Raw genomic sequence first — 22,226 nt, 5'->3', positions numbered from 1 at the left:
TAAACAAATGACTTAAAAACATTATACTTGTTCATTTATTTATTAAAGAAAATAATCCAAAGGTACATATGGCAAAAGTATGTGAATCTCTAGGATTATCTGTTCATTTAAAGGGGAAATTAGAGTCAGGTATTTCAATCAGTGGGATGATAATCAGGTGTGAATGTGGGAGGCTCTGCCTTATTTAAAAAACAGAATTCTGTGTATTCACTATCAAAGTCTGATCTTCACAACACAGGTGTGTAGAAGTGTGTCATGGCTTGAACAAAGGAGATTTCTGAGGACCTCCAAAAATTCTCACCACTCTGGAAAAGGTTACAAAACTATTTTCAAAGAGTTTGGACTCCACCAGTCCACTCTCAGGCAGATCGTGTACAAATGGAGGCAATTCAACACCAATGTTACCCTCAGAAATGGTTGATCAATTAAGATCACATCAAGAGCATGGTGTTAATACTCTGGGAGGCTCAAAGAACCCCTGGGTAATGCCTAAGGAAATAAAGGCCTCTCTTGCATTTGTAAATGTCAGTGTTCATGAGACTACCATCAGGACATTGAACAGGAATGGTATGCATGGCAGGGTTGCAAGAAGAAAGCCACTACTTTCAAAAAAGAACATTGCTGCCAGTCTACAGTTTGCAGAAGACCATGTGGATAAGGCAGAAGGCTATTGGAAGAATATTCTGTGGATGGATGAGAACCAAACAGAATTGTTTGGCTTGAATGAAAAGCATTATGTTTGGCAAAAGGCAAACACTGCATTCCAGCATAAGAACCTCATCCCATCTGTGGAACATAGTGGTAGCAGTATAAAGGTTTGGGGCCACTTTGCTGCATCTGGACCAGAACAACTTGCCATCATTGATGGAAGTATGAATTATGAATTGTACCAGCAAATTCTACAGGAAAATGTCAGAGTATCTGTCCATGAACTGAAGCTCAAGAGCAAGTGCATCATGCAGCAAGACAACAACCCAAAACACACAAGTTGTACAACCAAAGAATGGTTAAAGCAGAAGACAGTTAATGTTTTGGAATGGCCAAGTCCAAAGTCTTGATCTGCATCCTATAGAAACGTTGTGGAAGGACCTGAAGTGGGCAGTTCACGCGAGCAAGCCCAACATCCCTGCATTGAAGCTATTCTGTACGGAGGAGGGAGCTAAAATTCCTCCAAGCTGGTGTGCAGGACTGACCAACAGTTATTGGAAACATTTAGTTGCAGTTATTGCTGCCCAAGGCGGGCATACCAGTTACTGAAAGCAAAGGTTCACATACTTTTGCCACACAGAAATATGTAGCTCTGGATCACTTTCCTCAGTGAATAAATGAACAAGTATAATATTTTTGACTCATTTGTTTAATTGGGTTCTCTTTATCTAGTTTTAGGACTTGTGTATTTTAATCACGTTTTAGGTCATATTTATGCAGAAAGACTGAAAATTTAAAAGCGTTCACAAACTTTTAAGCACCACTGTAATCTATCAATATTTTTGATCCTAAAGGAAAGAAGTTTGATTTTTTTCCAATTAATATATACACTGAATAGAAACTATACTGTTACACAGATATAACAGGCTTTGGTACTGATATTAACTAGTTATCTGAAATACCCATAATGTCATCACCATATAAGAAAGATTATATTCTTTCCCATCTCATCCAATCCTGTCCCTCCCCTCCCCTCAAATGTGTATTTCTGGCAACAAAAATGTATCTAATTATAATTTCTCCAAGTGTTTACACATTTGTCTCATTTTTTTTAATTGAATCTATTAATGTAATAGCTGTATACTCTGAAAGATGTTTAACTAGCTAATTATAATATTTCTCAAGATCAGCTCCCAGTTCATACAGGCCTTAGATACTATAACTGGCTTAATATCTAACATGCAAAAAGAGCAGACATTTATATAATTAATATGGATCTCAACTAAAAATACATCATAAACATAATATATAATTAAAAAAACCCAACAATGAAAAAAAAATGAAAAATTAAATCTAATTTAACTGCCAGTTTAAACTTGGGTCCCATTGTGCATTGCTAAAATATAAAGTATGATCTTGTTTTTATTCATCAGCTTTTTTTGGAATATTACAAGCGAATGAAAAAGCTAAGGTGATTAATCAATTGATTTGCCAGATTTCTAGCCCAGCTCAGTCCCAAAGGACTCTGGGCAGCAAGCAGAAAAACGAAATTTAAATAACAGTATAATTAAATTAATACAATAAGACAATAGATAATTGAAATCATCATAATAAAACGTATTATCATTATCAAAAAGCTATTGTGGAACCTCTCTGTCAGCTCAGGCCAAAGGATTGTTGGAAAAGGACACTTTTGACTTGCTCTTAAAGCATAAGAAGGTTAAGGGCTGCAGGTACCTATGGAGGAAAGATTATGTATGTATGCATGTATGTATGTATGTATGTATTTTGTATGGCCACCCATCTCACCAAGTGACTCTGGGAGGCAAACAAACTTAAAAAAAACCAATTTAAATAATACAAAAATTAAAATCCATAGCAGACAAGAATAAATCACCCATTATAATGACTAAATTAACCACAGAACGGGTCCCTGCACACACTCAGGGCCCCAGGCCTGGGCACAGAGTCAGGTCTTTAAGGGCTTACAAAAAGGTAGCAGGGTTGGGGCCATCCTGATCACTGGAGGGAGAACGTTCCATCAGGTGGGCACTATAGCAGAAAAGGCATGTCTTCTAGGCCCTGCCAACCAGCATTCCTTACCTGATGGGACCCAAAGCATGCCCATCCTGCCTGACTGGATCGGATGGGTAGAAACAACCAGGGAGAGACGGTCCTCCAAGTAACCCTGTCCCAAGCCATGAAGGGCTTTAAAGGTGACAGCCAGCACCTTGAATTGCACCCAGAAGCACACTGGCAACTAATGCAACTCACAGAGTAGAGGTGTTACATGTGCTGAATAACCGGCACCATTTACTACCCATGCTGCTGCATTTTGAACCAGTCGAAGTTTCCAAATGCTCTTCAAGGGTAGCCCCATGTAGAGCGCATTTCAGTGGTCCAGTCAAGAGGGCATGAGTGACAGTGACCAGGGCCTGCTGGTTTAGGAATTGGTGCAACTGGAGCACAACCTGAAGGGGCACAAAGGCCCTCCTAGGCATGTCTGCCACCTTAAATTTTGAGCAGGATCTGTGAGTCCAGGAGGATCCCCAAATTGTGTACTGGGTCTGTCTGAGGCAGGGCCACCTCATCTAAGACCAACGATGGAAAGTCACCTGCACCAGAATGTCCAAACACTCAAAGCCACTCAGTCTTGTTTGGGTTGAGCTGAAGTCTGTTGTGCCCCAGTCCAGGCCCCCACAGGCTCCAAACACTAGGACAGGATGTCCATGGCATCATTCAGGGAGCCTGGGTTGAAGATATAAAACTGGGTCTTTTTTTTAATGGGTCCTGTTAAGGTACAGGATATTGGAGGAATTGGAGGTGTAGTGTGAGCAGAATGAAAGGAGATAAGGAGCTTGGAATGGTGAAGAACTGGAATTTTAGTAAAGGAGCAGAAAAATATGAGTGAGGTTCATATATTATACTGAACCTAATGTGGTTTGTTTGGTCTGTGAATTGTCAGAAATTAGCAAATTGTGATTTCTTTCGCAAACCATGATTAACTAAACAATTGCTTAGTACAACAACAGTACATTTTATTGATTAGTCTTCTGACCATATCAAAAAAACTATAAAACCAATACAGAGAAAATAGGACATATTCATAATAAATCATCATCCCTGCAAGTCAACCCCAATCTGTTCTAGGTAGTCTATCCTCTTAGAAATGGCCTTTTATATAAAAATTGCGGTCTTGCTAATGATGTGCAGGTTAGTTTCCTGCAAGAAGTAAAGGTGTCTCCTGGGTGTCCCAATATTTTTTAGTTTTTAAATAAGGATCTAAGTCAGTGTTTCTCAACCGTGGCTGTGTGGACTTTGGGTGGCTGACAGAGGAATTCTGGGAGTTGAAGTCCACACATCTTAAAGTTGCCAAGGTTGACAAACACTGATCTAAGTTAACAGTCCTTTCCGCAGAATATCTTTTGCAATCAAATAGCTTATGTGCAATGTCTTCAGCACTGGTACACCACAGATACACAGTCTTTCTTCAAATGGAACTCCATAAAACCTCCCATATCTTACCATGGAATCTAGTTGTTCAAAACATGCTCTAGAGAAAGCTCTTCTAAGATGTTGGGTCACGTAAGTTGTTAAATATTTTTCTATCTAGGAGCTGATTTGTATTGAGCCAGTCATTTCAAGGACTTAGTACATTTAAAGGATATGATATCATCTTGGGCAGCAACATCCAAGACCCTTTGTTTAAAACTTTTCCTGGCCTTCAGATCTGATTGGATTGGAAATTGGATGGAAAATCCATATTGTGAGATGGTATTTGAAAGTTGGTCAGCCCAAGTACAAGAAGACATATTAAGTGCCTGTTCTTTGAAACACAGCTTGGGCAAACTATCTGGGTCCATAAATAAGATCTTCAGCCAATACTTGAATACTCCAATTGCTAGATGACTTTGTATAGGGGATATACCGGCTCTGATCTTACTGCTGGAGTTGGTGTGGATTTGTCCACCCCCAAGATCCATTTCAGAAAAGTGGACTGTATCAGTTCCAATAGGAGAGGATTTATATATCCCCACAGTTCTGCACTATATGGAATTATTGAAACTATTTTGCCGTTGTATACCTTTATGGCTGGAATTAGGGAACCAGGGTAGCTATGGTTGGTGAGCTATCTTACGGCATTGTCACTGTCTGTAACTCCTTCTGAAATGTGGGAACCAGGAATCTGTTTCTATAAAAACAGTTCCTAAATATAGATAGGACTTAACTTGATCTATACACTTCCTGTCTAGGCTCTAGTTAGTTATACCTAGTCTGTCTCTTCCTAAAAACAACTACCTTGGTCTTGGACTTATTACTGTTCAGGTAGTTGAATACACAGTATGAACTAAACCTGCGCAGCAGTCTTCTCATCCCTACCTGGGTATATGTCAACAATACCATGTCTGCATAAAGCAGGATGTTTACATGTTTATTTTTAACTTTAGGCATATTTGTGCAAGTTGATTGAAGGAACTTTGAGATATCATTTATATACAGATTGAACAAAAGGGGAGTTAGTATACAAGGATGCTTGTATGATCTGACCTATTTATTGGTGCTAATTTTCCCTGTTAGGGAACCTATTGCTTAGTATGAATTTTGTTATCTGGCAAATTCAAAACACAGTGGAATTGCCAGCAGAGGCCATGCATTTAATTGCAAATTTTTGAGTGAGTATGGAAATATTAGACAATTTATCAGCAAGGTCATTGATGATAAAAATAGCAAAAATACCGTTGCAGTATAATTCTGAATCTCATTTGAAATTGGACTATTTTCCAGATAATTGTCATGTTCAGAATTGTTTTCTTAGGAGTTTTTGAGCATTGTCCTATATTTCAGGAACCTGGTTTAGTCTGATATTACAAGAAGAAATTAGATAATTTTTCTCTACCAGTAACTAAATATTTAGTATTCCTGCTGTTTACCGTTAAGATGCTTTCTGGTTTTATTTCTTCAGGCAGAATCATGGAATTACAGTGGGGCAAAAAAGTATTTAGTCAGCCACCAATTGTGCAAGTTCTCCCACTTAAAAAGATGAGAGAGGCCTGTAATTTTCATCATAGGTATACCTCAACTATGAGAGACAAAATGGGGAAAAAAATCCAGAAAATCACATTGTCTGATTTTTAAAGAATTTATTTGCAAATCATGGTGGAAAATAAGTATTTGGTCACCTACAAACAAGCAAGATGTCTGGCTCTCACAGACCTGTAACTACTTCTGTAAGAGGCTCCTCTGTCCTCCACTCGTTACCTGTAGTAATGGCACTTGTTTGACCTTGTTATCAGTATAAAAGACACCTGTTCACAACCTCAAACAGTCACACTCCAAACTCCACTATGGCCAAGATCAAAGAGCTGTTGAAGGACACCAGAATCAAAATTGTAGAGCTGCACCAGGCTGGGAAGACTGAATCTGCAATAGGCAAGCAGCTTGGTGTGAAGAAATCAACTGTGGGAGCAATAATTAGAAAACGGAAGACATACAAGACCACTGATAATCTCCCTCGATCTGGGGCTCCATGCAAGATCTCACCCCGTGGGGTCAAAATGATCACAAGAATGGTGAACAAAAATCCCAGAACCACACGGGGGGACCTAGTGAATGACCTGCAGAGAGCTGGGACCAAAGTAACAAAGGCTACCATCAGTAACACACTATGCTGCCAGGGACTCAAATCCTGCAGTGCCAGGTGTGTTCCCCTGCTTAAGCCAGTACATGTCCGGGCCCGTCTGAAGTTTGCTAGAGAGCATTTGGATGATCCAGAAGAGGATTGGGAGAATGTCATATGGTCAGATGAAACCAAAGTAGAATGTTTTGGTCTAAACTCAACTTGTCGTGTTTGGAGGAGAGAGAATGCCGAGTTGCATCCAAAGAACACCATACCTACTGTGAAGCATGGGGGTGGAAACATCATGCTTTGCGGCTGTTTTTCTGCAAAGGGACCAGGACGACTGATCTGTGTAAAGGAAAGAATGAATGGGGCCACGTATTGTGAGATTTTGAGTGAACACCTCCTTCCATCAGCAAGGGCATTGAAGATGAAACGTGGCTGGGTCTTTCAGCATGACAATGATCCCAAACACACCGCCCGGGCAACGAAGGAGTGGCTTCGTAAGAAGCATTTCAAGGTCCTGGAGTGGCCTAGCCAGTCTCCAGATCTCAACCCATGGAAAACCTTTGGAGGGAGTTGAAAGTCCGTGTTGCCCAGCGACAGCCCCAAAACATCACTGCTCTAGAGGAGATCTGCATGGAGGAATGGGCCAAAATACCAGCAACAGTGTGTGAAAACCTTGTGAAGACTTACAGAAAACGTTTGACCTCTGTCATTGCCAACAAAGGATATATAACAAAGTATTGAGATGAACTTTTGATATTGACCAAATACTTATTTTCCACCATGATTTGCAAATAAATTCTTTAAAAATCAGACAATGTGCTTTTCTGGATTTTTTCCCCCATTTTGTCTCTCATAGTTGAGGTATACCTATGATGAAAATTACAGGCCTCTCTCATCTTTTTAAGTGGGAGAACTTGCACAATTGGTGGCTGACTAAATACTTTTTTGCCCCACTGTATTTGTATAAAATAAAAGTATCTAAAGAAGATAATGCAAAAAATCGGGGGAAGACACATTATTGTTAAGGGAAAATGATATCAGGATGGGCTTGTGCTGTGCATTATTATAGCACAGTCCTATCCTTACTCTAAAAGTAATTTAAAGTGAGTTTAGTAGGACTCAGGTAGATGTGCACAGAATTGTGGACTTTGTATTATTAATTTTTTACTAGACTTTTGCTCTAGTATAATTAAGATTTAAGTTTAGCTTTCATCATGTTGCTGCATAGTTACAGCAAGTCAGTGGATAAAAATAAATGCATTTTTAAAGTAAAATTCAAGACCTTGGCAATTATTATCTAAGCTCTTATTGCCTCTATCAATTCATTCTCTATGTCTTAGAAGACTACCCAGTACCTGCAATTACCATAGAATGCAGTGGTCTGATAATTGCCTTTTTTTATTTTTTGGGGCACTGGATTGACTGGCAGTAGGCTTCTGGGTACAAGTCAAAGTATTGATTTTTACCCAGAAAAACCTTTATGGCTTGGTACCCAGGGAACTAAGGACTACCTACCTCTAGAAGAACCAATCTGTCTGGTATGTTTGTCCTGAATTGGGATGCTGAGTATTCTCTTCATGAGGCAGAGCAAGCGTATGATGCTTTGCAGCTTGTATTCCATTCTTATGAAACAGTTTACCATTAGAGATGTAAAATGCCACCCTTCTGGATGGCATTCTAGAAGGCATTCAAAATAGGCTTTTCCACAGAGACTTTAATTAACAATGATTTTAAATATTGGTTGGTTGCTAATATGGATGCTAGGTTAGGGTGAGATTATGTTTTATTGATTTTATTGCTGTAAGGATTTTATGCTTGGATTTTCTGATCAATTGCTATAAGTGCCTGAGTTGTCAGGATAGAAATATTACAAATAAAGAAGCAGGTAAGTAAATTGTTTTATCATATAGAAATGTGTGATACTGAGGAAAATATCATTTTTAGAAAATTTCACCAGTTAAAACTAGCTTATCACAAGTACCTATGTGAATTACAGCACTATAATATAGGTCTTCCTTTGTGACATTTACCTTCTTTTTCTTCTTTTAAAATCATACTTCCTAAAGTTTCTCATCTTTTTTTTTACAGCCCTGATGATATTGGGACCTGTTGGTATATTCTTCTGTCTGGTTCAGTATTTATCAAAGAATCAATGTTTCTTCCAAGGAGCAGGTATGACTGGAATTCATTTTCGTTTAAACATTTAAAGAGAAATTAGTGACATCTAATATTTAAAGAGATATCAGTTATCAGTACTGCATATTTTAATAGAATATTTACATCTGTGGTTGCATATGGATAGGAATATATACCTAAAAGTGTATCTCACTGAAAATACAACAGACAAGTTTAGAGATATAAGCAGCTTCCAGTATATAGCACAGAAATCTACTTTGGCTATTAGTATGTAAACCTTACAATTTGCTCTTTTTAAAAACTTTAACTGAAATTCTGCCTAATTATGGTTTTACACATAATATTAGCTCATATTTATTTTTATAGTCAAAATGTATGTTTTACTAATGGGAATATAAGATACCAACATATCAAGCCCACACCTGTAATATAATTGCTGTTGTCTAAAATATATAAAATGTAGATTGCATTTCTTCTGGAGTGTACCTGTTAACTTTAAAATACTCCAACATGAAGCTGTGCAAAGGCCCTCCTGGTTGGAATGTATTAACTTCCTGCTACAGAATTAAGTGATGGCATTCTTTTCTTCTGTATTCCCCTTGTATTTCCATGGTATATGGTTAAAGCATATTTCAAGTCTGATTGACTGGAGTAATTACAATGTAAATAGAAAAATAAAATATCTGAGCCCATCATTTTACACTGTATGTTGCAGGACTTAATATGTGGAAAATACAGATATATAATTTACATCTATAAAGTTGACTGAACATATGATCACTTCTTTTAGGAAAATGTCATTCAGTTCCCTCAATAAGGAATATTTATTCACACTGGTTTCAGCAACTTTATCTCAAACAGCTGACTTTGTGTACTGAGAATGAAGTGAAATGTCCCATAAGTGTTGTTCTGAAAGAATGGCTCACAGTATCCAGGCAAATAGGCATAATTTGGTGCAATGGAATAGTTCATGTTAACCTCCTGTTTCAAAACCATTCAAGTCTTTCTGAAGTCAGTATCTCAGACCTGGTGCCTTTGTGGAACCCGGATACATTAAACTCTGGATCACATTTATAGGCTAGAAACTTCTCCCAGGCTCTCCTTTAGGAAGAATGAAAATTATCCTGTAGTAGGTACTAACCCTATTGAGAAGAATGTTAATGCCTCAGTTGATTGCACTCAACAAACAAGATTACAGACACATTAAACTGCATCTTGTCCAGTGAACTGAAGCTTTTATACATTCATAATTCACTTTTGCTGGAACAGCCTAATTTGCTGGCAATAAATGGCCATCAGATGTTTTATGGAACTCAAGATTATGGTGGTTTCTATGAGCATTCTCAACAATTTAAGTGTTAGATTCCAATTTTTTCTTGTACTTTGGTTCTGTTATTTATCTCTTCTTCTTCTTCTTCTTCTTCTTCTTCTTCTTCTTCTTCTTCTTCTTCTTCTTCTTCTTCTTCTATTATTAATTTGTAATTTTGATTTTATGATACTTACTATGGGCATTTTAATTGGTTGTTTGCTTTTACTGGATTGTTGTAAATGGCTGTATTGATTTGGCTATATGCAAATAGAATGGATGAATGGATGAATAAAATAAATCATGTATTTAGATTATACCTTTTTATTTATTTATTTTCTTTCTTACTTAGTTAGATAATTTCTATCCCACAAGCAACTCTCAGTACTTCTGTGATCCAGATGCTAGAAGAAAAAAACTTTTGAGATATATAAAATGCTTGATTTGCTCCTCAGGATAGGTAATTTAGGTCATTTGGCAAAGACCATTACGTTTTTGGGAATTAATGGTAGGCTTTTCAGCATAGCAGTATGAGATAAGAGACTGAAGACCTCCGTTAAAATCATCTGGCATGAGCAAAAGATTGCTACATTGTCTGCATATAATAGCAAAAGTGTGTGTCTGCCAGTTTAGTGTGGTAGGAACTATGAACTCAGTGAACAAACTATCCACCACTGAGTTCATATAAAGACTGAACAGTAAGGAGTTAAGATGATACTTATTTAACCCAGTATTCATTGGTGTAACATTGGATAACTGATCTGAGGGATTTTTTATACACACATACACATAAAGGTGCTGGATGAGTAGTAGAAGTCATAAGTTTGGGGCGATATCCTCAAGTTTCTTCTATATTATTTCCTGATTTTAAAATAATAAAGCTACTTTATTGGCCTGTATGTGAATGGATCAAATTGATCATTCTCTCTTAGTTGCTAATTGCTATGTCCAGGTCTTAAGCACAGGTAGCAAAGATCTCTGGGCATAAAAAGAACTGCTAGAACTGGAGCCCATACTTAGGTATTTATACTTATATCAATATTTCTTTCTGTTATGTTTAATTTTTTATTCACTTTATAATCAGTATTTAATATAGATTCTTTTTTATTTCGCTATTTAGAAATACTATTTTAAAAATTAAAAGATCAGCTGGTAACATAACTATGATAGCCTAACTATGATATCAAATACAGTGTTTCCCTATCATCTGCGAGCTTATGACAGTCCAGCCTCATCCCTATTTCCTTGTCAAAAATCCACTACCAAAAAACCCTTGGCAATATCCTTGTTTCTTGAGGCTTTAATCAGTTGTTGCCCAGTGCTCTCTAAGCAGCTGTCCCTGCTTTTACTTTTTTTTTTTTTTTGTCTAAATGAGATCATTATAATGATGTATTCTAAGGGACAGACTATATGGAATATTAGGAAATTATAGGTCTCATACAGTGTGTAATTAGCAACAAATTATTATTTTAACTGTCATACATTCCATATCAAATGCCTTTGGAGTTAGATGTCAAATTCAAAGAGTCCTTGCCAACTGGTGACTTGAAGGACAGAGTGGAGTCTAAAGAGAGTCTCTGCATCCAGATGGCCTGTAAGTGCTTTGTCAGTCTACCCTGATTACATAGTCCTAAGAAGATCTTGATTAGTTTGAATTACTGCTCACATATCATCTTCTAAATATATGGTTGTTTCTGTGATATTTAGGAACAGGATTAATGGAAAGTGGTTGCTATCTGTTCTGCAGATCAACCTTCAGCTCAACCAGAGAATTAAAAAGTCTAGGCAACAGCATTATAATCAGTGGTAATATAATTGTTTTAGTTATATTTGTTATGTTAATGGTAAAATCTACCTCCTCTATTCTATAATACCAGCTGACAATTGTATAGTGTTAATCTGTTCAGAAGTCTCTTTGATTTTGCAGATTTCCTTTTCTTCTAAATGTTTTCTCTCTCCTTCAGTTTTGGGAAACGCTCTGCAGGAAGCTTCAGGCGTGGCTGTGAATGCATTGTTCTAGAACCATCTGAAATGATTGTGGTGAGTATAACTGGATAATGATGGTACCACTTTGCCATTTTGTAGCTATTATTTGCTAAGATACATCCACTAAAATAGTGAGGCTGTCTACAATCAGTTAATCTGTTTAGTGGCTTGGAACTTCAGGTAAGAAAATGAAAGAAAGTTTCCCTCAGTATAAAAACAAAAAAGACTTAGCTTTTTGTTTTGCAGGTTTTAACCCCTACTCCAATAAAGTATTATTTCAGAAGTGTTGGAAAAGATAAACTGGAGCAATAGTTTTTGTTCTTTTAACTTCTTTTACAATTTCCTTACTTTTCATATAGTCCAACCTGTTTTAAATTTAAACTTAACCTCCTTCATTTGTCCCTTTCCACATAGTTTAAAACTGAAAACAAATTTCTGTCCCTAATTTGGCCAATATACTAAATCAGGCTGGGACAATCTTTTAATGGCCAACATAGCAACCCACACTTAAGGAGGGATGAGGGCTACATAGTAGATCAGGCCATTTCACAGATGTAAACAGTGTGGGGTTTTGTTTCCTTGTTTTGAATAGTGTTTGGGTAAGCAAGTTTGGGCTTCGTTGGTACTTGTATGTGAGACTATCGTGAAATCCCAGGCTGAATTGGGATGTTGAAATAAACATCCTTGAAGAAGGCATTGGGAACCCATTTCTGTAATGTTGTCAAAAAAAGTATATGGAAATGTCAACGAATACACCAGAACAGTGTAGATTTGAAGGAAACTACTTTTACATGGATATTTTATTACTATTTGATGTCTATGCCAAAAGGGCAGGAAACTCTACTATCAGTTTTCAGAACTTGTAATCAGAAAGGGTACTGAGGTCCACCAAGCAGGGATGCTGGCCTTATGCAATCTTGGGGCAGCAGCTTACCAACCTCCTTACTAAAACAAGAGAACACAGTCTACAGCCACAAAATCACATATATTCTGTTCTTCCTAGCCCCACTAAAAGAGAATTGTAATCTAATAAAATTTTAATTTATTAACATTTTATTAAGTCAACTTTTTTTGTCTTATCCCCTTATATTTCTTTATGCCGATCCTTTTTTTCATTGTGCACCCATCAAGCACACAGTTCAAAGAACAAGTCTGGCACTCAGTCCCAAAATATTGACCAGTATCTGTGTTAAACCAAGGAAAGATTTGACTGGGGTTTGTTATTTTCATCTTCTCATAGGCAGGATGAAAGCAATAGTTATGAGTTGCTGCTCATTTGTTACTCATTTGTTACTCATTTTTTTTACTACAAATAGATGGCAAAAGTGAAAAATTTCATCATAGAAAAAGCTTATGCAAGTAGGGATTTTAATGCATAGTTCATATTGTTAAAATAATAATGAAAACATTATTTGCTGAAATTTCCATATCCAAAGTGTTTGTATGTATGGAGCAGGCTATTATCTCACTTTTTTTTTTTTTTTTGCAAAAAGGTTATTATCCCACTTCTTTCAGATAGAGGTTTTATCTCTCTCCTATAGCAATTCCACTTCCCTAGGAAGTAGAGGAACACATTTCCCCATTTTAGATACAATTAATAATTTTGTACTTATTTCTGTGTACTTTATGGGTCTTAAAAAGGAAATGCCAAAAGACTTCCATTTATTGTTTTGCCTGTCTTTTTTAATAATGGGATTAATAATTGGGTTAATTTTGATCTAGTCCTCTCTTAAATCCAAAGCAGTAAGTGTGGAAGCTTGCCACCCAGTATTTAAACTAACACCATTATGCCTATTTAAGATACTGTCTTAATATACAGTTCATAAAGTGGCATTCTGATGTGCACAGTTGCAATTATAATTATTTTGTGTGGTTTATGTATTTCATATGTATGGGATTTGTCCCTACAAGCAGTGCTCTGGAAAAGAAATCTGATCTTTTTATGGGGAGCCCACTCTTTAAACCCTTTGGTCATAATGATGTCCTTCAGTACTTTTTTAGACCAGCACTAAAACAACTTATTAAGGAACTCTCTGCATGCTTGAATTTGGGTTTTATCAAAAAGTTAAATTCCAAATTATTTCTTTGTTAATTGTTTCATACTGGTTTGTTTGGGCTTGTGGGTACTGAAAACTGTCTTTAGCTAATGGCTTCTCAGCTATTCAGAAAATAAACATCACAGCAGTAAAATCTTGCCCACCAACAGTCATTTCTATGTTTGTTCTGTCTAGGTAAGGGCCACAGAATAAATATTTATCCTCATTACCTTTACAGACATATACACACACAGCCACCACCACCCCAGCATACAGAACTGCTGATCCTGGCTTAAAGTTTCTCTCTGAATGTATCAGGAGGAGGAGTCTGGTAGCACTTACAAATTTTATTAAAAGGTACAGGCTTTCATGAGCTGTAGATCACTTCATCAGATGCATAGAGGAAAATGAGCTATAGCTCACGAAAGCTTATGCCTTTTAAGAAAATTTGTTAGTTGGAAAAGGTGCTACCAGATGCCTCCTGATTTTTTGCCATCATAGACTAATATGGACCTCCTCCTACAATTTCTAAAAGTATGTGTCACAATTACATCTGCTGTGAAGAAGTTGAACATAAGAAGCTCTTATTTGTGCAGAACAACCTTACCCTTGGCATTACTGCAGCTAGTCCCACATTGTTCTGCCTTTTCAGGTCATTCAGTACTGATATTCTCTAGTTAGAATTAAGGATTCTGGTTCCCTCTTATCTTAGACTGCCGGCATCTCATTCTCAATTATGGCCAAAAAGAAAAAAAATCTAAATCAAAGAGGCCAAGAGAAAAATGAAACTGTTCAACGCTATTAAAAACAAGAAGGCTGGAAATACAGTGGTACCTCTACTTACGAACGCCCCTACTTACGAATTTTTCGAGATACGACCAGCTCCGCCCCCAAAAATTTACCTCTACTTACGAACTCGCCTCTACTTACGAACCGGATCTGCGGCCATTTTCCCTGCTGCCACATGGTCGTGGCTTCCTGTGGGCGAGATCGCGGTAGCAAGGAGACGTTTGGTGAGGCTTGTGGTGTGTTTTGTGGCGTTTGGAAGGTTTTTGTGGCATTTGGAAGGTTTTTGAGGTTTAAAAATAAAATGCATATGTTTCAGAACTGTTTAGCCGTATTTACATTGAACCTTATGGGGGAAATTTACCTCAGGGTGCGACCAAATTCGGAGGGTGGATTAGCTGTATTTACACTGAACCTTATGGGGAAATTTGCCTCGTGGTGCGACCAAATTCAGAGGGCGGAACGGATTAACCAGATTTACATTGAACCTTATGGGAAACTTTACCTCGACTTGAGACCAACTTGAGTTGCAACCAGAGTCATGGAACGGATTAAGTTCGTAACTAGAGGTACCACTCTATCTGGTTCCATCTAGTCTGCTAACTTCCCTCCATCTTACTTCACATGACCTTGATGCAGTCTTCTCCACTTCTTTTTCATTCCCCATTATTGATGGCCTAGCTGGAAAGAGCGGAGGGCAATCGTCCGTTATTGGACTTTACTTTGTAGGGAAAGTGCTGTCCTGTTACTCTATTCTGGGGCTATAGAGATACTTTGCTGCATTATTTCAGATGCCTTTCTCATTAGTGTTCCCAGACTTCTGTTGCTACTCATGATTTTTAATTTTTTTTTACTTGTTTCTAAATAGGTATGAGCAAAATACTAGGACTCTTGCTGCTGCTACTGTTACCTACTAATAGAGAATTGGATCCCCATCTTAGACCAGTCACCTTCTCTTACTGGTGCTGGTGCTCCCCACCCCCTTCTTTTACCTGCCTACATTTGACTGTTGTACTACAGTTGGTCTCATTTCTGGATCTGTAACTTAGACCCCAGCTGCATACTATTCTCTGGCATGTATAAATATATATAAGCTATTTCTAGGTTTTCTGACTGGCAAAGATGAATCCTCCAGCAGCCACTGCTTCAATGCCTAGCTGTTTTCTCACCTCCCCCCTCCCCCCATTACAGCTATAGAAATTTTGGCATATTTTATTTTTTCTCACTGATAACTAGGGTTGAATACCGTGGGATATTGTTTCCGTCATTTAGCTGCCATATTATCTAGTATCCTCTTTAGGACTTCTCCCTTCTCCACCTGTGGGACTTATTCTGTCTAATCTGGACAGTATCTCTGACTTTGAACTGCCACTAATTTACAATTCAGTCCCCATTTGCAGGGTTTCTCAGGCTTATGGGTTTATGTATCCAGATGACTGAGTCAAAGTCTCACTTTATTTCTTTTCTTCAACTTTGGGTTTTTTTGATAGACCTAATGTCTGAAAAGCAGATTCTCTTCCTCCCTACTGAAGATATTTGCTCCTTGGTGGAACAGTTGTTCCACATATTTAAGGTGCTCTGGCAACCAGCAGTTCCAGTTAAGGTTCTGTTTTTTAAGTTAGGACATAATGATTCTTTAGTGTTAGCAGCTGTCCTAAGGCTATCAGTGAAGAGTCAAGAAAATTATATAGTTATGGTCACCATTTCTATACTATAGCAGTTGTTGATCTCCAAATCACCAGTTTTTAAGCTAGTTACCTTTTTTTTTATGAGACAAGATGTGAGAGATTGTAGGAAGAAAGTGAGGGACAAGTGTCTGGTTTATCTGAGAAGAGGCTACTTAGTCCAAATGTGAGAGATGCAGGAAGTGCTTCAAAGAGACCCTATCTTGATTAATTCACTCTTAACTGTGGCTGTGAATTTACTATTACAATTTTCAGGATTCTACTTTATCCCTGACTAGCATTAAATATTTCTGAAATCTGTATTGTTCTTGCTTCCTTGACAGAAGATGGCATCACTTTTGCTGAGAGATTAGCAACTATCTGCAAAAGGATTTTTGTATAGAAGCCAGTATTTTTCTACAAATACAAGATCAGCACCCCTAGACAAATTGTGACTTGCACTGCTAAATCTCTAGTGGAGGCTTGCATTAAGGAGTCATTGCTTACTGAAATTGTTGGGTCTGTCAGCTTATGTAAAAAACCTTCCTTTGGGGTAGAATGTTTATTTATCAATAAAACTGATGACACAAAGCAAAGTTTAGTATCTGCATGTTTGTATGGATTTATCCATGCTCAATTCTCACCCTTCTTATTTTCAGTGCCACTGTTGGGAATGAAGTTCATACTAAAATCCATACACTCAGTCTTTTCTTGCTATATCAGAAAAAGCATATAGGTATCTGATTTTTCTAATTTTTCATAAGCTAATTCTTTGTCCCCCTTCCTTTCACCCCTGCCAACATTTTGGATGGTGACAAAATCAAGCATCCTTCATCTTCAGGGCAGAGACCAGATTGTGTGACTAGACTTAAAAGATGCTTATTTTAATTGGAATGGTCACTGGCTGGTCACTTCAGTTCCAGATTTGTTCACAACTCTACCCGATTTAAGTATTATCTTTTGGGGAGCGTTCACCAAATACATAACTGTGATGCTTGCTCACCTGGAAGCATAAGGTCATGGATTTTCCTACAGATGGACAGTTGGCTCCTTGAGGCAGATAGTTGTCTTCACATACTATTTTTCTTCTTTCTGTCCTCAATTAGGACAAGTTAATCTGTATCCAGTGCAGGTGGATTCCTACACAGAAATAATTATAAATTCAAACATATGAAGGGTATGCCTGCCCTCTGATTAAGTGAAGGTGCTTGTGAATTTAGCTGGGTCTCTCTTGTGACATCTGCTGGTTTTAGAGGATTAAATGGAATGCTTGCTTAGCTCAACCTTTGAATCATAGTAGAGGTTGGATTTGTTTTTCTCTGCATGTGATCTCTCTAAATTGGGTTCATCAAAATGTTTAATTGAACAGTTGAACCTGAATACGTTTTTCTTCAATTTCCGCTAGCCCTTTCAGCTTCCCTGCTTTGTTAGATAAATCAAATACATTTTATGAAAAAAAAGCAACTTTCCATCATTCAGTTAACCCAAAATCTGGCAATCCATTCCTCCAAATTTGGATGAGGAAAACATTGCAGAAATCACTTGATCTCTAAAGTGTGTCCATTGTTACAAGGTCTGGCAACATATAAACGTGTTATTCAACATCTGTTGCACATTCCACTTTCTACTAGCCAACCAGATTGTACAAGTGGTATTGGGGAATACCATGACAATATTTTACATATGCAGGCAAAAAGGAATCTGCTCATACGGTAGTTGTTATTGCTCTTCACTTTAGCTGAATGGCTCTGGTGGATTTGACACTATATATAACCGTATCTCTTAGCAATTCCTTTCTGGGAGAGGGCAACATAATAGCTGACAGACTCAAGTATTCTTTTTATCATTGCCTAGAGTTCTAGTAACATGCTCCTGTTAGAGCAGCTGAGCAGTCAGTGTTGTTCTCTTCCCTTTGTAGAAAATAAAGTATGTATAATGCTAAATACAATATTTGCTTTAGGTGCTCAGTTATCAGAAGATTGGATTGAATGAGCGGGTTCAAATTATTATGATGTAAGATATCCTTGTGTAGGTTTTCCTCCAATCTTTTTTGAAATTTTTGTGCTTCAGAAAAGGAAACAGTATGCTGCCTTTTTAGAGGAACACATTTCCACAGGATAGGAGGGGTAGTTCCCAAATGGCCTATTGAAATCAGCAGGAAGGTTTCAAATTCCATTGCTTAAACCTTGGTTTTTTTTTTTTTTAGTGAGAAAGTTTTTTGTGTGAAACATGTTTTCAAAACAGACATGTACACAATGTGGAATATATGAAAGTCAGACAGTAACTCCCCTCATAGAGAGACCAGTTCATTCTCTCTTGGAGCACAGCCTCAATTGGATCCACTATTGAAAATATTGTAGGCCTTCTGGGTAGTAAGTTCTGGTTTTATATCCTCAACATAAAACAAATCTTTGAAAATGCAATGGAGACCATCTTTTAATGTTGCTTAAAATACATCTTAAAGTACATTGTTACATTTGCTTATTTATTAGGTGGATTACATGGATGAAAATGAAGAGTATTTCCAGCGACAAGCATCACATAGACAATCTAGAAGGAGATTTAGGAAAATCAACCAAAAAGGAGAAAGACAAACAATTATTGATACTGTTGATGCTTATCCTGTAGGGAAGCCACCCTTACCTAGAGGTTATCATACGGTAAGCTGTTCATATTTGCATAGTATATGTTACAGTGTAAGTATGAGAATTAAAACATGGAATCGGTGATCATTAACCCTTTTTCTATTGTGAATACAGATATACCCAAATTTCTCCATGTATGAAAGTTGCCTTGCTTTTATAATATGTATTTATGTGCAGAATGTATTTTAATATGTTGAATATTTAAAGTACATTTTACATTAATAAGTCTGTGTCTGAACATTCATTTCTATGAATGAAAGTTATTTCAGCTGAGAACAAATTTGTGATGCATTATCTATTTAAGCATAGTTTTATTTTATCTCTTCCCAGCATGATTAAACCAGACTGTGCATCTTCCACTGACGTGGCTGACATAATTTAACAAATCTGAACCAAATCTTTATCATCTGAGAGAGCATTATGTTGCATAATTAGCTTTCAAATGATTTTAATTCTCTAGCTGAAGAAGATATATTTGTACTTTAATATTATAATATATAATTTTAAAATGTAAAATGAAATAAACATTTGACTAATGTTTAAAAGTGTTCCTACTTTGAAATACCTGAGTCTCAGCATCAGGTAAACTTTGCAGGAGTTGTATAGTATAAAAGTGATATGGCAGCTTATACAGTCATTTTTCATCGTGTAAGTAGACTTCCAGAGCATAATTGTATGATGAAATAAGTTAAGTACATATACATTGAGTGTGGCAGCAATAAACACCTTTGGTCACAAAATTAATGCTAAGTGGGATTTTCTGTTCTTTTTAAATATGCTGCTTTTTGAAAGCTTAAAGTGGTATACAACTAACAAAAACTATATTAGCTCTCAAAAATTGTAATTATACTTAAAAGTTCTATATTTAAAAAGAAACTAGAGAAGAAAATTTCCTTATTCTAGAAGGAGGCTCTTGCTAAAAAAAATTCTGGAAGCCTAACTCTTTCCTGACAGATAGATGGGCTTAGATAACAAGATAACTATTTTAACTTCTGGTTAGCAAATGGGTTTCTGTGGAGAGACTTACTCTTAAGAGATTAAGATTTTCATTATGCACACATTGATTTTAAGACCAGCACTTTGAGTTAGTCCACAGGTAAATTATGTAACTGATATAGAGCATGCATACGGATTAACCTTCTATCCCCAGTTATGACATGAGGCATTTTATTCTGTACCTATAGGTAATTTGATAATTAATTTCAGTATATAGAAGCATGGAGAATCAGACCTGGAAGTTATGCATAGAGGAATCAGGTTGGGAAGACATGGCATTTCTATAAGAGAAAGAAGTCTTTTGATTACCTGTAGTTTCAATACAATGAATGAATCTTTATATCTGTTTTCCTGAATTAGTGTGCTAATGCAGTAAAGAGAGAGTCTTTTGGATCATTTGGTATCCTTCATGTGCTCTCTCTGATTCTAAAGTATTCAGGAATGACATTTTCTAGAATGTTTGTTCCTTTATTTGTAGCCAATTTCAGTCTATAATTATTGCTGGCCTGTAAATGTTTGCTACTATCAAAAGGCTTTTCTTGATGCTTTGTGAATCTGTTGAATAACCCAGATTGTTTATTTTGTTTGTGTAACAGAATGCTTTTCAGGGAAAGGATTAACTTTGTTAGTTTGTATGTGATTTTATGAGTTCTTATATTTGAACTCAATACCCTAATATAGAATATTTTTGATAAATTTTATTAAATATAAAGAAGAAACATTGATACATTTCTCACATTTGTCCAAACACGTGGTAGGAACAGGCAGAGACTTACTTTGGCCGTGGTTCTCATGTGCACCCATTGTAAATATAATACTTAATTATGCAAGCTTTCTTTTTTGTCCTTCACTGTAAAAAGTCACTTTATGTGAGATGGTGGCTATATAAATATGATAGATAGATAGATAGATAGATAGATAGATAGATAGATAGATAGACAGACAGACAGACAGACAGACAGACAGACAGAGAGAGAGAGGAAGGCAGCAAATCAAGCTGTAATATAAAACATGAATGGTTTCTCTCTATGCAATTTCCTTTATTTGGTTTATAAAACAGAAATATTTGCTGAGGTAGCTCATGCTCAATGAATTATGTTTCAAAGGCTGGTGCAAATAATACATTAAAAGGAAGTATAGATGTAATCTATTCAAGAAAATTGACAAATTCTAGTAATACTACTTTATAATAAATATACTACTGTATATTAAATGACTCAGTTGCTTAGGGAAAGTATGTACAGACCGTAAGTCCATTTTAAAAACTTCCTTACATAATAGCATTAGTTCATAATAGTATATGTTTTGTTATATCTGATAATGTTCATCTTTTCCTTTCCTCCTATGTGGCATTCATTTCATTTTGGCTCACAGGAATGCACTAAACAGCAGGTATTGTAACCTATGTGTATGGTCCTTTAACGTTTATTTTTCCCAAGTTTGGTGTGTGACTAATGTCTTAATTCTGGCTTGTTGTTGCTAAATTTGTGTTATATCCCTTCTGTTCCACTACATAATATGTATTTTAGCTGGAATTTAAAATACACAAATTAAATGTAAATCCTTGTGACATCACCATTATTAGCATTTCATTTGTTGTTGTTGCTGTTGTTACTATTAATTGCCTTTGTGGCATGCTTCATTGTTAAAAGTTTCATAGTTTTCCATACAACGTTTAGAAATATAAAGTGGTGGAACAGACCCTTTAGATATTATATCTGTAAGTTTTACAGTTTTTATTCCCAAGCAGCACCTGATGTTACAGTTCAGCAATTGGGCTGTATAACAAAAGTTAGTTTCCTACAAGCGACAGTTTATATTCAGAATGTAATGGAATGAGCTGAAGTACAAAATTACATATTTAAATTCTGATCTGTAGCATTTTCATTTGTTTAAAATTGAATTAGTGTGAGATTTTCTTTCAAAGTAGCTAATAAAGATTAATACTATAGCATAGATTCAAGAATTCTCTTAAACTACTAGGAGCTAGTAGTGATGAACATGCAGATTAAGAATTTACAATATATTATATATATTTATAACAGTACTTTATCCTAGATAACATTCTTAGGTATTAATGGTATTTATATAATAGTATTACAGTGAAATGTTTGTAAGTTAAAAGATACAGTCTTGAAACATTTTCTCAGATCTCAATTTCTCCTGGAGTTAATCCAAGGTCACTTCTAAAAAAAAAACTGTGAACATAATCTGACTTGAGTATGGCTTTTTTCTAAGTTCATTAAGACTTGAGACTTCATTCCTGCTGATTGAGTTGAGGACATATATGTCTGAGTACCTTGTCATATTGTATGGCTGCTTGCTGTTCAAGAAGGTTTCACTGAATGAGGATAATCCTAGGAAGCAGTGTCTCAGTAGCCTGAATTGAACCTCATT

At 36.5% G+C, this 22,226-nt stretch overlaps 1 protein-coding gene across 7 annotated transcripts in view; it reads left to right on the top strand.

Moving 5' to 3' along the window:
* RAPGEF2 (Rap guanine nucleotide exchange factor 2) overlaps positions 1-22,226 on the top strand; it is a 196,259-nt gene that overhangs the window by 78,654 nt on the left and 95,379 nt on the right. For 4 of the 7 annotated variants that reach the window (XM_088132706.1, XM_088132705.1, XM_088132704.1 and 1 more), the window contains exons 4-7: positions 8,363-8,446; positions 11,681-11,756; positions 18,681-18,848; positions 21,204-21,221. The exons of 1 other annotated variant lie outside the window; for it this stretch is intronic. In XM_088132706.1, coding sequence (XP_087988832.1) covers positions 8,363-8,446; positions 11,681-11,756; positions 18,681-18,848; positions 21,204-21,221 — 346 coding nt within the window. The remainder of the gene's footprint in view (positions 1-8,362; positions 8,447-11,680; positions 11,757-18,680; positions 18,849-21,203; positions 21,222-22,226) is intronic. 2 more of the 7 variants (XM_088132707.1, XM_088132703.1) reach the window with 1 other exon arrangement.

Source organism: Python bivittatus, unplaced genomic scaffold, assembly GCF_059951505.1.
Source record: "Python bivittatus isolate LINGU-HERP-01145 unplaced genomic scaffold, Pbiv_v1 ctg000070_np1212, whole genome shotgun sequence".
In the NCBI taxonomy this organism is placed as follows: domain Eukaryota; kingdom Metazoa; phylum Chordata; class Lepidosauria; order Squamata; family Pythonidae; genus Python; species Python bivittatus.
The sequence above is the reverse complement of the archived record's forward strand: the minus strand, read 5'-3'. Positions and strand labels throughout refer to the sequence as shown.